The sequence below is a fragment of the Drosophila kikkawai genome, chromosome X (genome assembly GCF_030179895.1).
Source record: "Drosophila kikkawai strain 14028-0561.14 chromosome X, DkikHiC1v2, whole genome shotgun sequence".
NCBI lineage: Eukaryota > Metazoa > Arthropoda > Insecta > Diptera > Drosophilidae > Drosophila > Drosophila kikkawai.
Genome location: NC_091733.1, coordinates 19,485,413 through 19,502,148, shown reverse-complemented (window position 1 = coordinate 19,502,148; position 16,736 = coordinate 19,485,413). Strand labels below are relative to the sequence as shown.

Here is a 16,736-nt window from a genome sequence, read left to right as displayed (position 1 = left end):
AATTCTTTGATAAGAGCATTGTTGCCTTTTGAAAACTTAATCCATCTGCTTAAATATTACTTAAAAAACCCTAAACCTTTTTTCTCTTTATAAATTTAAATAAATAAATTCAAAAATCATTCAATCATATTATGATTTTACTGGAATTATGTAAAATATATAAAATAAAAAATATTCATTATAAATAATAATCTTAATTAAAAACCTCTCCCCAATTTATAGATTTTTAAACATCTAAATTATTACAGTATTTTTTACCAAATATAAAAAAATTACAAATTAATTCAGACTGTAAAAGAAAGATGACATACTTTTTATAAAAAATATTTTCCTCAAAAAATTGCCATAGATTTAAACTTAATAAACCTAAATTAAGACCCCCTTGCTAAAGTTAAAGAACACAACAGACCCAGAAAGGACTTGTACAATTTTAAACTATTATAAAACATTGACTTGTAATTAGATTAAATAATGTATCTCAAACTTAACTAAGATATTTTCGTAAACACATTTTCCTAGGGGCTCTTGGGAAAGAAAGAAAAAAGCGCCAAATCCGGCTCTGAGCTCCACTGGCAGCGTGTGTGATTGAAAGTAAAAGGCAAAGCTCGCGCAGCCGTAAGCTTCATTCATGATTGGGTCCCGTTGGCCGATTACCGTTACATTGTTAACTATTGCAAAACTTTGCTGGTGCTGCGGCTGCGCCGATTGCATAACACTTCTCCGCAGCAGCAACAGCAGCAGCCGCAGCAGCCTTTTTACTTCATTTCATTTACATGAGTTGTGCTTTGCTTTGGCCAAACTCTAGCGGGTAATTAACGACTCTTTGTCCGCTGGCCAAACAAATGGACAATTGGCCAAGACAAAGGGCTAATGGATCGATAGCCCCGCCGATGTCCGATGCGTGCAGAGTGAAAGGCTGTCGATCGAACGGTTGATCAATCACTCGCATAGACACACACACACATTTCCCAAATGAGATGCACACGCTAATTTTGTATAGTTTGGAAATCATGGTTTAATTAATTAAAATTGGGATCGATTAAGTTGTGACTTACGAAAAGGTGGATTTACACACTTGGCACTAAGAATAGTAAGGAAATCTCTGGTCAATAGATATAAAAAATGTAAAATAGATTTTTTTGGGACAGTTTTTTTCAGTCTAATAGAAAAAGAGTATTTAAAATAGGGACTTATCACTAGGATATATCAAAATAATATCAAAAGAGTATTTAAAAAAGTAACTTAACATTCGAATAATTAACGGAAAAATAGTTAAAGAAGTGAAAGAACAGAAATTAATTGAGTGAAAATATCATATTTTACAGAATAATTAGAAAAGTAAACTGAAGTTTAATAGGAAAATAATTATTTTAAAGAATAAATAGAAGAGTAGTTTGAATTTGCATAGTGAAAATAAGTTACATGAATAAGATATGTGCAGGATAGTGAAAATAAAAGATAGAATCAAAAACATATAGTATTAAAAATTATACAAATATTATTCAGAGAGCTGTTTTCTTAAGAAGACTTGTCTTGGGTAATATTGAAAATGAAATGGGAAACAAATGCAATAGAAAACAAAAAATTATGAACAAGAAAGAAAGATAATAGTCAGTTAAGTATAACACAAATTAAAAGTAAAAATATATGTAGAAAATCTATTAAAATATTTTTAGGCAATTTAAGAAATATATTATCAGATATATAGATAAAGATGCAAGATTGCGAAGAAAGAGATAAGCTGAGGAACACAAGATTAAGTTTAATAAATATAAGATAGATTTATATGATAGTTGGGGCTTAAAATAAGAGAAGCAGAACATAGCAAATATATTTTAAACATATTTTAAAAGAGGCTAGAAGAGGGAAAGATAGATAGATAGATTGATAAGATATATAGATAGATAGCAATAAAGTATAGTTTATAAAAAAATCAGTTTATTCTTTTGTATAATAATTAGATGAAAGTCAGAAAATGGAAAATATATACACAGCGATTTGAAAGAAAATTCGGTTGGGCACACAGAAAGTGACAGGTAGAGACAAGGATATAGATAGCTGAAAGATTAAGGAAACATAATAGTAGAGCGACAGATAGATAGATAGATAGATAGATAGATAGATAGATAGAAAGATAGATAGATAGAAAGATATAAAAAAGACAGTTCTCTTTAGAAAGTAAGAAAGACAGACACAGTCAGAGAGTCAGAGGGTAAACAGAGTATTCAAGTTTAACTGCTACACGTACGTTCTATAGGAAATGGGCTAGAACTACTAACTTTAAGTGACTAAGACGCGAATCTGTGTTGTTTTCAGTGTATGCGTGCTTGTGTGCATGAGTGTGAGTGTGAATGCGATGAGGAGTGGGGGCCAGAGATGCTACTCCTTAGTCCTTCTTGTCATCCACATCCTTGTACCAATCCTCACAGCCGGGCACATTCTCTGGGGCATCACACATTTCGGTGGCATCGTTGTAGACCTCGCCCAGTTGGCAGCCCAGATCGCGCGGATCCTCACCGTTCAGGCACACATAGAACTTCTGGCAATCGGTGGGATGCGGGTACTTGGGATGGGTCACCACCTGGCCGCGATCGTCGGTCTTTGGCTGATCCTTGGGGCACACAAAGCCGGTCTCTGAGGTTCCTGTTAGCGAAGGAGGATGTTATTACTGTCAGTTCTTGTCAAGAGTGAAATCCTCAGATCTAGGCACTTACTCTGCTCTGGATTGCAACCCTCACGCTTGGCGGTGTCGGGCCACACACAGGTGCCCGAGTACTCATCGAAATGCAGGCCCACGGTGCACTTGGTTTCCAGGGCATCGCCCTCGATACAGTTGTAGAAGATGTTGCATACGGCGGGATCGGGATGGGCGAAGAAACCGTTCTTGCGGGGGCAGTACTTGCTGGATTTGGGTTCCTCTGTAAATGCAAATAATTAGGATAATTTGTTAGATTTTAAATTTAAAGTATAATATTTATAAATATTAATAATAATATAAAAAATAATGTATATATGTATATGTTTATGGAATAATAATATACCACTAAAGATTCTATTCAGATCCTTATGGATAGATATAGATAGATAGATAGTTATAGATAGAAAGATAGATAGATAGATAGCCTGATAGATAGTTAGATAGATAGGTAAATAAATAGATAGATAGATAGTTAGATGAATTGATAAATAGAGTGGATCCAAAGTTATGCCAAATCTGAAAACCAGCTATTTTGCTAATTTTTGCAAAAACTATGCGGAAATGAATTCCAATGAATATAATTTTCATAAGCTTTCTGGAAATTAGGATTATGGGCATATTATGATCTAAGATAATAAACTACTTTAAATTCAGATTTATATATCTCTAATAAGTAAATATTAAAAAATAAATTGAAAACTTTTCCAAGATGAAATTGTAGGAAGGAATAATAAAGTTTTCATTTAAATTGAACATAAATTAAGACCAAAGATTCATGTTTCAAGTTCCCCCTTAATTTCTTAAATGAACTTTGCCTTGACATATTTCCGTGGAAACAGGTTTCCCCCCCACCCCCCCCTCCGATAAAAGGATGTGAAAACTTACGCAACTCCGTGCGGTCCTCGCAGTCGACATTGAAGGGCTGGTCGCACTTGTTGATCTTGCGGTTGAGGGGATCGAAGACCAGGCCGTCGGGACAGAGCTTCGCCTTGGCCACGCCCTCGTCGCACACCCAGAACTTGTCGCACTGCACCTCGTCGGCGAACTGGCCGTTGGGTTTGGGGCACTCATAGTTGTTGCTGTTGGCACCGGACACGGCTAGATAGAGAGGGAGAGAGAAGGAGGAGAAGAAGGAGGCGGTCAATCAACTTGTTTTCCCACTTTCACTTTCCGAACGCCTCAATCACACACAGAAGTGTAACGAGATCGAACACTCAATTTATCGATGGCAATTCCGCATTCGCGGTTTCCTGCTTGCACTAACGGTAAACAGTTAGCGATGGACTTTGAGCGATAGAAGGATATTGTCTTGGAAAATGGTACAGTAGGCACAGAAAATATGAATATAAGAACGATGGCTCAACTTTATAAAGATAATACAAATATAGAAATGGAGAAGAGCCAGAAAACTTATATTTTCTTATTAACTTTTGTGAATTCTATATTTAATCGTAAATCAGCACTTTGGACATTATTATTTTTTGCATCTGTGAGATTTAAGGATTTTGGCTTTTTATTCACAGTAAAGTAAGCAAAATAAGCTTGTTATTTGGTTTAATAAAATCTCTGTTCCGGAAGGGTATCGTTAAGAAGAGATTAGCTTTAAGATTAATCTACTTTTCTGGTTATGGGAGAGTAACCGTTCCCAGGCTTAACTCCGCTCAGCTCTAGGCCAACGAGTTGCATAACCAGCGGCCCAGACAGACATACAGGTCTTGGGCTTGGCCAGCTTTCCAGTTTTGCCAGATGGAGGAGTGGACGCACAGAGAGTACCATCCCAGCCGGTTTTGCATCTCGTTTTTTTCGATCTGCAACCGAGACTCAATTTTAGGTTGGGTCGCAGTCTTAAAACAAGTCTAAATGTCATTAGCCAAAAAGTCTTGTTATGCAAAAATAAAAAAAAAATAAAATACATAAACACAGTGTACCGAAACATGCTTGGTTTCTATCTTTTTTCTTTTTGTGTCAGTGTCAAAGCAATTAGCAACAAGTTGCGATTTCTAAGCAGCAGCGGATTGGATCACAGATCGAAGATTATTTCCAGATTTACACTCACTTGTTGCCACACATAGCGTCACGGCAATGGCACATAAAAACAACTTCATTTTGGGCTTGGTGCTGATCCCCGGTGGCAGAAAAAAAAATGAAACACACGGAGACGATCCTGGAGCTGGGAACTTGAAACTCTGGGCCTCTCTGATCGCGACCCAAGCGCTGCGATGGTTAAACTAAACTAACAACGGAACGCCAAAGAGGCGCACTTTTCAAGACTTTTTGCCGGCTCCAAACGACGTCGACGCCGCCGCCAACAGCGGCAGAGCGATGGCAATGGGAGGGGCACTACCACAACGGCCATCGCCATCGCCTTCCCCCGTTCACAGCTGGAGCTGTAGCCAGAGCTGGGACTGCGACTGCGACTGGGACGGAAGTCTCGCACACTTGGCCTGGGCGCAGGCGGCGAAGAAAGGCGTGGCCGAGCTCAACCGAAGATGTAATGGCACTACAACTACACAAAAAAAAATAAGGCAAAAAAGTAGCAGAGAAGAAATTTGGAATACTGGTGGAGGTATACTCTTTCTTCTAATTAAGATTCTCACAAAGGGGTTTATAATTTTTCCTTAATAAATACATAGATAAGATGTGTTACCCAGAGACCCAACTTGGGAGAAAAATCCTTTGCTCAGCCTCCGTTTACAGTGTAATTTTTACACCGACAAAGCACGATCTTTCTTCAAAAAATGTTGTTTTAACATGGCCAATACTGCTCTAGAACGTTTCTTAGCGATTCGAAACTCTAAAACTCCTAAGTTATAAAAAAAAAAACAAATCTTAAGTCATAAATGATCTTGTAAACCAAAAGCTTGGAGAATTTTCACTTTTGACACTTTTGGGGCCTAGAGGGTTAAGCTTATCAAGTGTTCAGCAGGATCTCCTGCCCAGGTAGGGTATTACCGGCGATCAGTGTGTCGATGTGGCCGAAAAAGCGACACCCGAAACAGCGAAATGAACATAAACAAATTCATATGCGGCAACGCTCCCCGGGGCCTGATTGTGAGTTGGTTTGATGAGAGTTGATTTCGGTGCTCGCTCGAGTTGATGGGCCGCATGCAAATGACTCTTTACAGCACACACAAAAAAGACCGTAAGAAATTAAGCCAAAAACGGACACATCTGCAGCTGCAGGCAGGCAGAGAGAGAGAGAGCAAGGACAAGAGAGGTGTAGCCTTGAAGAGGACGACGTGGCTTTCATGGATGGAGGAAAAGGGGAAAATAAATAAATAAATAAATGTTCCGCCTTAAAGATATATATTTTTAATGTTATATAATTTGAAATACATTTTGTATTAAGAAGTCATGATGACATGGCAGGGCTTTAGCCACTTCCTCCTCCGATTCTGATGACGTCCATCCCATGGAACAACAACTGGAGGAAAAACTGTGTCACATCCCGATGGGGGAAGCTAAAGAGCGGAGTAAATGCCGGTAATATATGTACATAATATATGCATAAATATGCTAAACACACCACGCAATGCCCCAAAAGCCGCTGTCCTTGGGAGATGCGATCCGAGATCCAACTGGCGATCTTCGAGATGCGGCAAAACCAGACCAGGTCTGGAAACTAGTTTAGGTCCGCGCGACACAGCGTGGCTAATTAAAAAAGAGACACTTTTACTCTCGCCTCGAGTTGGTTCTCGGAAGCTTAGAAATCTGAAATTCAATTGGCAAATTAATTTGTAAACTAAACACGATTAAATCGCAACGAGCGGCGTGCGAGTGTGCGACTGGTTTGGATTTGGTTTGCAATTAGCGAAAACAAATAAAAAATGAAATACAAAATACAAAATAATAAGAAAAACGCCGCTCATCGGTTTGGCAAGATGTCGGTTGGTTGGCTGGTTGGTTGCCGATTTATCAGCCTGGAGCCCCAAAGCAGTTAAAGATTTGGCAATTCAAGGTTTTTACTGCAACATGGAATCGAATCGGATCGGATCCAGTCCGGTTTATCACTGCGGTTACGACATGGAGATCCGAAAGAGCGCCTTCGTATCTGCATTGGTAATATACATATTCGATTCCATTCCAATCCAGTTTATAGGTCGTCAAATGCTGGCTTTTAAAATGCAGATGCGCCCAGGCCAAACCAAAAATAAACCCCCAAAGGGATCGATCGATCGGAAACGTTGCCAGCATTTCTTTGGCCTTTTCTCCATGGTTTTTTGGGGTCGGGTCAGAAAAGCAATCAAGAGGTAATTGCGAATGTAAAAAAAACAAAGAGGTTATATACACACACACACACCCTAAGGTGTATTAATTACAGTTAAGTGCAGCCACAGCTGGTGTCATTGGTGGCATAAATTATAGAAAGACAAATCATTTAATTGCGCATTCTCATCGAGCTTTCTATTTCCACGACGACGGGTTCTTGGGATTTCACTTGCCGGCGAACATGCACTGCATAGCAAAATTAGCCAACCAAGATTACTAATAGAGTAGGTAGAGTTGATTAAAACAAATAATTTTAAATTCAGTTAACTACCAATTTGAACAATATGCCATGCATTTCGATTTAATAAATCTCTTTTGGTAATGGAACCACGTTATATGCTCAAAAAAAAAATTTCATCTTTATAAGTATATTATTTATGTCAACTCATTTTTAACTTGACAAAGAAAATATAAATAAAAAAATAAATAAAATAAAATACAATTTGCTAAAATGTAACTTAAAAAAATAACCTTAAATAATTTAAATGGCTTAAATAATTAGAATTTATTTGCAATCTGTAAACTATGTATTAAGAGATAAAGAAACATATTGAAAGACTTTCTCAGAAAAAACTATTATTTGATTTAATTTGAAATTTAAATTAAAATCAATTTGACATTTTAATATCACAAGACAGTAATATTATTTTGTTTTTAACTTTTGAGTATTTCTCGAAAATATAACAGTATTTATTCAAAATGTAACAGGTAGCGATAGTTTACAGTGTGCTGTTGAGCGCAACAGTGCTACCAGAGCATTGGGTTAGAGATGAACAACCGTGAAAGCTAGATTCTGAACCAAAATAAACTGAAATAAGCTAATTATAAAAAAGGAAATTATTGCTATACGTTGATAATATTTTTAGTAAGTAATTCGTTAAAGAAAGAAATTTGGAATAGTTTATTGACTTAGTCAAATTTGGGTAAATTTTTAATGAGTGAGCTTAATTTAATACCCGCTAGCCGCCAGATCTAGCGGGGAAATATCGACTATCGAATATATTCGACTATCGCAATCACGCCAGCTGTTACCTGTTATCTCCAGAATACACAGAAAAATCCCAATTTGGAAAGTGGCTTTTTGGGGAATCTGCATAGTTTCGAGCACTGACTTTTCCTACCCGACAGGCCAATTGGTCGCCTTTAACCCAGGCGGGGCCTTTTGCCACTTTTCGCCGCCGTGACAATAGTTGTGACTGGTTACGGAAAAGCTATGCAAAGTTCCATCTCTAGCTCTCTGCCATAGTCAAAACATTAAAGTCGCATTTTTACAAAGTTGAAAAATGTTGAATTAAGTATTTACTTAGCAGTAGAGCAACGTGAAAAGAACGGCCAGAGGTTGGTAGTGGTAGGTTTTAGTAAAATACCATTGTGCTAGCGGCTAGTCTCACCCGAAAACGTTAAAAAACGAGCGAGAAAAGTTACCCCTGGGCGTCAGCAGGCGCATCCAATTTATTGATTTTTTTTTCGCAAAAAACGCCAGGTGCGCGTACAGATGTTCCGATTAGAGTTCAACATTGCAGATTAATATGCATTCGTCAAATGTGCATTTGCAGCTGCGAATCCCAATTGGCGTTGTTTTGAGACTGGCCCACGCACACACACGCTTTCTTCGCACTTGGCCTGGCCAGTTGGTGACATCATCAGAGCCAACATTATTCACGCTCCCTTCCCTTGCAGCGAGTCTCACCCATATCCACCTGCAGTTCCAGTTCAGCTCCTAGACCAGCTCCAGTTCCGCACCAGCAAACCCCGCACACACATCCAAGTCCCAAGCAGCCACCGAAATGGATCGCAAGGCTGAGCTGGAACGCAAGAAGGCCAAGCTGGCCGCTTTGCGCGAGGAGAAGGATCGAAGGCGGCGCGAGAAGGAGATCAAGGACATGGAGGAAGCGGCCGGCCGAATTGGCGGCGGTGCTGGCATTGATAAAGATCAGCGCAAGTGGGTTTTTCCTCTATTAACATGTCTTTTTGTATTGAAACTTACCTGCCTCCTGTTGTCGACGTTTTAGGGATCTCGACGAAATGCTGTCCTCGCTGGGCGTGGCCCCCGTATCCGAGGTGCTCTCCTCCCTGTCCTCCGTCAACTCGATGACGTCGGACAACTCCAACACACAGACCCCCGATGCCAGCTTGCAGGCCACCGTCAATGGGCAAAGGTGAGTAATACTTTTATAGAAGTAATCTGAGCATCTTGAAAGCAAGCTATATTAGTTTTATGGGCCGGAATACCTTAAGATAATATTATTAATATGGAAATTTACGTTACTAATACTGATTTCCCCACTCTCACAGCGGCCTCAAGAAACAGCCCCTCAACCTGAGCGTCTACAATGTCCAGGCAACGAACATTCCACCAAAGGAGACGCTGGTCTATACGAAACAGACACAGACGACCAGTACCGGCGGACACGAACGTGATGGTGCGTATTACCGCCGGGGAGGGGAGCTTGGGTCTCTATTTCTACCACTGTCCATAGTTTTGACTCCATCTTTCGCTACTGTTGCTGTTCTTGTTCTTGGTCTCGTTGTTGACTGTGTTTGGCTTCCCTGCGTCCCCGCCCATCTGGCGGAAGGTGTCTACCTTTCTCTCTCTCTCTCTCTTTCTATCCACCTCTATATGTATCCTCCGAGTTGTCCCGTTCTGTCTGGCGCTAGTTGAAAATGCTGCATGCTGCCCCCCAGGCTGATTCCGGTTCCGGTTGCGCGCTTTTCCCTCCCCCCCATCAAACCCCATATCCCCCGTCTCGCCTCTCTTCCCAGCAGAGAAAAACAAAACAGAAAAGCATAATCCATAGTGAAATAAAATAACAAATACAGTTCTTTCTTGCCACTCCTCGCCTCTGTCAGGATATATGGAGGACTGGTGGCGTCCACGTAAAGGTACTAATCTTAATTTTAAGCAAACTCCACACCTAATCAGATCAGCACAAAATTTGTTATGGTAAAAAATGAAACCTAGACCGAAAAATATATACATATATGTGACACGCTTAGAGAGAGCCATGTGCAACGTTTATACGATCTCCGCACAAAGTCCGTATAAGCGTGGTAGAATTGGTGCCCAAATTATGACAGTCCCATTGCCTTTTTTTTTGCTTCAACTCAATGTTGTTACTTGTCGTTTTGTACACATAATCACACCTGTTGGATCGATCATCTTATGACAGCCTCGCCTTGCTTTGCTCCCTTAGCCTTATTTGCTTTTCCCCCAAGTGCTGCCAATTGAGCCTTGAATTTCATATTAAATTCCTTGTATAGAATACCTTTTAAAATTCCTTTTGTGTATTTGTAGTCATAATTTAATATATTTCTGTTTGTATTTTCAATATAACCTTGTACTAAGTTCGTTTTTTATGTTAAATTTTTGACATTTTTGTAGAAGACGGTCAAGCAATCATAGTGAAACTTTGTAGATAGTTAAAAGGGAAATCGAAGATAAAAAAAATGTATACAAATATTTTTTTAAATATGCCACAGCCCCAAAAATTTTGGTTTCCCCCTTAAGGATATCATATATAATCAGATAATGTAAAAATTTAAATTAAAAACAAAATAAATACAGTTTCCTAATATTTCTCATTCTAAATTTAAACCTATGTATCACGTGTAGTTTTAAATCTATTTTCTTCTGATTATTATAATAATTAATATCTAAATAAGCTGTTTTTTTTTTTTGTCAATTCGCACCGTTTGGTGTAAAAGAAGGTTCTTGGTAGCACTATTGTCCCTTAATTTCCGTCATCCTTACGATTATTAGTTCCGTATTCGATCCATTTACGCTGCAGTCTCTACTCATCCACCGCATAGCATAAACCGCTCCCCAGTCCAGCATCCATCCATCCATCGATCATTAGCGTTTACACCGTTTGAGAGCATTTAATAATTTGTCTATTTACTTTCTCTCTCCCCCCTTATCTGTTTTTGGCACGCACGCAAAAAAAACTGCAGCTCATGCTACGGATTATTATGGTGAGTAGTCCTCGTTGTATGCGTAACCTTCTACCTAGAACTTTTCAGCCTCCGTAGTTGCGGTCTGTGTAAGGCACCCGTAAAGCGTATCGTATAATCGTACCCGTAATATCCGTAACCCGTAAATTTGTATTTATCCCAGCTCAATTTCTATTTATACATATATATTTATCCGTATTACGTATTCGTACCTCTACCTGTGTAGTTTTGCTCTATCTCTTCCACACAAACACCCTCCTCTTGATCAACGTAGTCTTTCCTCCTCCTTCCGACTTCCTGACTTGTATGACTTATATAGTGTATGCCTGATATTGCTATTCTATGTATAGATACATTTATGTTTATGTCCTAGCCTCTCGTAGTTGCTTCTTCGATCTTCGTTTTCAATTCGATCGTTTAATTTGTTCCCCAATCCGGATTATATATATAATATATATACATATATATATTACTTATGTGTACATTTAATATGATTTTAAAAACTACTGATTTGTTTCAATTAGCTCTAGAACCACATCGCAACAGAGATTCAGTTTGCATCAAATCGTCAAGCGATTTTATAACGAAATGAAAAAAAGTCAACAAAAAATTGTTAATCTCCACCCAATTTATAAGTTTTAATTCTTTTAAGTATCGTAGTTTTCGTTATCGTTTTAAGATTTAACCAGTTTTATTTTAAATCCTTTTTTTATTAACATATTTTTACCATATTTGTGCTTCCATATGAAAGCTATATGTATTCGAGAGTTATCATTTTAGAAGAAGCCGTATCTTATCTTGATTTTTATCGATCTTAGCATAACCGAATTTTAGAATGAATATTTCTAGTCCATTATTTTTTAGTCTATGATATTTTAAGTCTATGATAACCTATAAGAATCGATCACAGACATACACACACACACACACACACACAATCACACAGCGAAACTGCATGTGAAAGCACAGAATCGAGAGTCTATATATGTATATCTATGAATACCTACGTATGATTAATTAACCGATATCGTTGAACATCCTAAGCTGTATGATAAAAACTTTTTATCTCCTCCCCTCGCCACTGTTTGTGTTCTCATTAAATAAGCCAGGCTTGTGTGCTAATAGTACTTAAACATACATACAAACATATATCCTATATATACAACATATATTCGTATGTGACCATGTGTGATCATTTCGCTAATATAAGCCACAAGCAACAGTTAAAAGCACACTAAAATCAAGCATTTCACACTTTTTACCTTATCGTTTTACCGTATGAATTTAGTTACAAAACAATTGAGTATCGATCTATTGATCGATTTATCGACTTTTATCGGCAGTTTGCTAAAGCCAAACTCTTTTTTTCGTTTTGATTTTGATTTAAAGTCACAAAACCAGAAAAACTACCAGCAATGTATGTACAATATATTTATTTCTTTATATTTCTTCAAGATGAATACAATCTTAATCCGGGTTTAGAGTGGGAGGATGAATTCACAGGTAGGTACAGGCCAGACGCCGCCCCAACGAAATATTGAACAGTGATGAAGGAATCGACATGAAGCAAAATAGGAACGTTCCAATTCTCACTTGGCAAGCGAAACGAAATCGAAGTAAAAGCACAGAAAATGCGTTGAAAAATTCGATTCTTCGAGATGTCAGTGTTGAAAAATAAATTGAATTGAAGAAACACCAGACACTTGCGCTCTCACAACACTATTCTAACGGACCCGTCTCGCTCTCTATCTCCCCTTCATCTATGCTTGTGTACAGCTTTCCTTGCATGACTGCTACTGCTCCTGCTCCTGCTCCTGTTCCTGCCTTTCCCTTTTCCTCTGTCCCACCCCCGACCACCTGTGTGTGCCGTGTTGCTAACCCTAATCACTCATCCTAAACTCTGGATACGTAACATGATAACTTTGTCCTAACCACTAACTCCTCTAACGCAACAACCGAAAACAAAATCAACAATAGCAGCAACAACAGCGCAGCAGCAACAGGGACAGAGACAGGGATGCGCTAGGCTTGCTTCATTTCATGCTTCAAATTGGGTTGGCCATAGTGTCCTTGCCACCCACACTCACCCCATCACTCCCGCACACACACACTCGACAGCGAGCGATGATGTTTGGCTTCGGCTCTCTCTCTCAATCTCTCCCTCCCGCAGCTCTCTCGATCCTCTCTTTGATTACAATTACAGCACTGTAACAGACTCGATCAATCGGCCGTTAACTTTACAATGTTAAATATATGTGTAATATATTTCTAGCATAAAACTAAATAATTTTAAGTGCAAGCAATTATAAAATGGGTGGAGAAAAAAAAAACGAAAATGAAAATGAAACAAACGATGTGGTGTACAATAGCAATAACGTTGATAGAGTTAATTTAAACAGAAACCGAGCTTAACCGATGCAAGGAAATTGTAAATTTTTTTATTTCTGTAATTGGCTTTGTGTATTAACTAGGTGAATTAAAAAACAACCAACCAAAAACAACGCACACAAACACATATGTACTCACCTGTCCATGCCCAAAGAAACTGTGTATATATCGATAACAAACTACAGTCTGATATATGCACCTGTGTGCGTGCGCTCTACAGTGTTTAACAGTTTTTAACAGCCATGCACCAGCCGCCATAAATCTATCTTTCAATCTCTCTCTCTCACTATACCTTGCGCACACACACGCATTTGTGATCCACTCTCACGCACGCCCACCCCCCCAAACGGGATGCTAAAGAAGACGAACAAGGTAAGGTGCCATGCTGCAACTATGTAAGGAAAGCTGCTCTCTCTTTTGAGATCAATAGCTATTGCCTACCTTTCTGAGAGCGGATACGGGAAGCTAAAAGCTGATGAGACCACCTTATAAAGTTGCAGCATGTGACCAACCGAAGAAATGCGAACTCCGTGCCCTGCATCTCCACTTCTATCTCTCGCGCTCCCTCCCACCCACAAGCTTCACATTCCCTTAAATCATAACCTAACCCAAAACCAACCTAAATCCCGTCCCAGCGAACCCCCAAAAATTAAAAGAAAATAAAAAATAACAAAGCCAAAGGTCACAGAAATTTTGCAGTTTCAAGTCAAATCAAAACGCAGCCAAAGAAGAACGCAAAAAAAAAAAAACGAAACGAATCGAATCGAAAAGAAAAGAAATCAATCAACCCAAACTCAAATTGATGAAGAGCCGAAAAAAAAGTAGAATTGTTCCTGTTCTGTCGATTGTCATGTTCCTCTAGCTGTGTTAGTTTTATACCTTAAACAGTGCTTGCATTTGATGCCCAAGGAGATGACGAAGAGAGCTCGCTGCCGCATCTGGACAATGGATTCACTTCCAAGCTGCCCCCGGGTTATCTCACCCACGGCCTGCCCACCGTCAAGGACGTGGCCCCGGCCATTACGCCGCTCGAGATCAAGAAAGAGACTGAGGCGAAGAAAGAGGGTGAGTATATTGAATCATCAAATTAAGTTCTCCATTTAACTTCCTTTCTTTCAGTCAACGAGCTGTCCGAGGAGCAGAAGCAGATGATCATCCTATCGGAGGACTTCCAGCGGTTTGTGGTGCGCGCCGGCCGCGTTATCGAGCGAGCCCTCTCGGAGAACGTGGACATCTACACGGACTACATTGGCGGCGGCGACAGCGAGGAATCCAGTGACGAGCGATCGCATGCACGGCTCTCACTGAATCGAGTTTTCTACGAGGAACGCTGGTCGAAGAACCGCTGCATCACCAGCATGGATTGGTCCACGCACTTCCCGGAGCTAGTGGTGGCCTCGTATCACAACAACGAGGAGAGCCCCAACGAGCCCGATGGCGTCGTAATGGTCTGGAATACAAAGTTTAAGAAGACCACGCCCGAGGACATCTTTCACTGTCAGAGCGCGGTGATGTCCACCTGCTTTGCCAAGTTCAATCCCAACCTGATCCTCGGCGGCACCTACTCGGGCCAGATTGTGCTGTGGGACAACCGTATCCAGAAGCGCACTCCCATTCAGCGCACGCCGCTAAGTGCTGCTGCCCACACGCATCCCGTTTACTGCCTCCAAATGGTGGGCACCCAGAATGCGCACAATGTCATCTCCATATCCTCGGACGGCAAGCTGTGCTCCTGGTCTTTAGACATGTTGTCACAGCCGCAGGACACGCTCGAGCTGCAGCAGCGACAGTCGAAGGCCATCGCCATTACATCCATGGCCTTCCCGGCCAACGAGATTAACTCGTTGGTGATGGGCAGCGAGGACGGTTACGTCTACTCTGCCTCGCGCCATGGCCTTCGCTCCGGTGTCAACGAGGTGTACGAACGGCATCTGGGCCCCATCACTGGCATTTCCACACACTACAACCAACTCTCGCCGGACTTTGGCCACCTTTTCCTCACCTCGTCGATCGACTGGACCATCAAGCTTTGGTCGCTTAAGGTACTCCTTAAGACTTGACGTAAATCTATCTCACGTATCTACATCTCTCATTTGCTGTCTCTTCCAGGACACAAAGCCGCTGTACTCGTTCGAAGATAACTCGGACTATGTGATGGACGTGGCCTGGTCGCCAGTTCATCCGGCTCTCTTTGCCGCCGTCGACGGCAGTGGCCGTTTGGATCTGTGGAACCTCAACCAGGACACCGAGGTGCCAACAGCCTCTATCGTTGTGGCGGGAGCACCGGCGCTAAATCGCGTCTCCTGGACGCCCTCCGGCCTGCATGTATGCATCGGCGACGAGGCCGGCAAGCTGTACGTGTACGATGTGGCCGAGAATCTGGCACAGCCGTCGCGGGACGAGTGGTCGCGGTTCAACTCGCATCTCAACGAGATCAAGCTCAACCAGAGCGACGAAGTCTAGGGCGATAGTAGTAGTAGTAGTAGTAGTCGATTCCGCGAGGGTGAAGAGTCCTTGATTGAAATTTAATTTGTATTCTCTTTTTTTGTGATCCCTACTGCTCCTTAACGCTGTGTATAGACCAGACAAAACCCACGCTCATCCGCAGTCCAAATGCTCAGCATGCTCGTTGGATCACCTCCCACTCGTCACTCCGCCTCCCTCAGTCCGTCAAGTAACTCAAGTAAATGTATTAGAAAGTTCATCCAATGAAACGGAATTTAGATATTTATTACGAGACAGAGAATTATAAAGAGCGGCGCTAACAATTGGTATTTTTATTTAGCTTGATATTTATTTAATTGTTCCGTTCTTTTAATCAAATTTTGCAATCTGCAAATTGGTTTCTTCTCTTTTTATTTAATTTTTGCAACTAGAAAGAATGAAGAAAGACCGTTTGCAGACATACAGCGGAGCACATAAAATAAATTAACTACATATTATATACATATATACAACAATAAATTAAGCTTGAACCTGAGAAGAAGAAAGACAGAGATAAGAAAAGGGGGCTAGGAGGAAGTAGAGAACAGAAGAGCGACGGAAAGAAAGCCACTTAACTGAAAGAGCCCAAAAATGTAAATGTATTAGAGCGAAGCCTATTTAACGAGATTAAATAAAGATAATATCTATATACACACACACCCTTGGAGATTACTATATGGCATTATTCAAAGTCTGTGGAGATGGAAATGTCATTTCGGAGATATTGCGCTTGTTGGCAGAAAAAAAAACCGACTTTAAGGATACCCAGTCGATTTCCATAAAAGTGGTTATCACTTGGTTCTTTGGGTTTTTTCGTCCAATCTTTTTTGATTTTAGAATATTCTAAATTCTTTTAAATTTGATCAATTAAAGCATTTCTTAATGTAACTATTTTAAACTTTTTAGAAAACTTTCAATTTTTTGGCAGCGTTGATTATTCAAATGG

At 40.2% G+C, this 16,736-nt stretch overlaps 2 protein-coding genes across 20 annotated transcripts; one reads left to right on the top strand and one right to left on the bottom strand.

Moving 5' to 3' along the window:
- Positions 1-1,985: 1,985 nt before the first annotated feature.
- obst-A (obstructor-A) lies at positions 1,986-4,935 on the bottom strand. The gene is made up of 4 exons (XM_017166136.2): positions 4,755-4,935; positions 3,584-3,796; positions 2,715-2,918; positions 1,986-2,643 (listed from the first exon to the last, which is right to left on the bottom strand). The coding sequence occupies exons 1-4, from the start codon at positions 4,801-4,803 to the stop codon at positions 2,387-2,389; spliced, it is 723 nt and encodes a 240-aa protein (XP_017021625.1). The 5' UTR covers positions 4,804-4,935; the 3' UTR covers positions 1,986-2,386.
- Positions 4,936-8,076: 3,141 nt separating this feature from the next.
- Positions 8,077-16,447, top strand: LOC108074165 (cytoplasmic dynein 1 intermediate chain). Of its 19 annotated transcripts, none has more exons than XM_070287905.1 (10): positions 8,077-8,305; positions 8,674-8,909; positions 8,980-9,126; positions 9,263-9,390; positions 9,818-9,851; positions 10,896-10,939; positions 12,374-12,421; positions 14,216-14,371; positions 14,426-15,348; positions 15,416-16,447. In XM_070287905.1, exons 2-10 carry the CDS (start codon positions 8,755-8,757, stop codon positions 15,767-15,769), a joined length of 1,989 nt encoding a protein of 662 aa, XP_070144006.1. In that variant the 5' UTR covers positions 8,077-8,305; positions 8,674-8,754; the 3' UTR covers positions 15,770-16,447. The 19 variants fall into 19 exon arrangements, with proteins under 19 accessions (XP_070144006.1, XP_070144004.1, XP_070144005.1 ...); XM_070287903.1 differs by having other exon boundaries at positions 8,078-8,305; positions 8,648-8,909; XM_070287904.1 differs by having other exon boundaries at positions 8,078-8,315; positions 8,648-8,909.
- The last annotated feature ends 289 nt before the right edge of the window (positions 16,448-16,736 follow it).

What these genes read in the sequence shown, in the direction of transcription:
- LOC108074165 (XM_070287905.1), top strand. Translation starts at nt 8,755, where the DNA reads ATGGATCGCAAGGCTGAGCTGGAACGCAAGAAGGCCAAGCTGGCCGCT. An exon ending in TGGTGGCGTCCACGTAAAGG is followed by an intron (nt 9,852 to 10,895) that starts TACTAATCTTAA and finishes ATCTGTTTTTGG; the next exon opens with CACGCACGCAAAAAAAACTG. An exon ending in GACTGAGGCGAAGAAAGAGG is followed by an intron (nt 14,372 to 14,425) that starts GTGAGTATATTG and finishes CCTTTCTTTCAG; the next exon opens with TCAACGAGCTGTCCGAGGAG.
- obst-A (XM_017166136.2), bottom strand. Translation starts at nt 4,803, where the DNA reads ATGAAGTTGTTTTTATGTGCCATTGCCGTGACGCTATGTGTGGCAACA. An exon ending in CGAGGACCGCACGGAGTTGC is followed by an intron (nt 2,919 to 3,583) that starts GTAAGTTTTCAC and finishes TTGCATTTACAG; the next exon opens with AGGAACCCAAATCCAGCAAG. An exon ending in GGGTTGCAATCCAGAGCAGA is followed by an intron (nt 2,644 to 2,714) that starts GTAAGTGCCTAG and finishes CTTCGCTAACAG; the next exon opens with GAACCTCAGAGACCGGCTTT.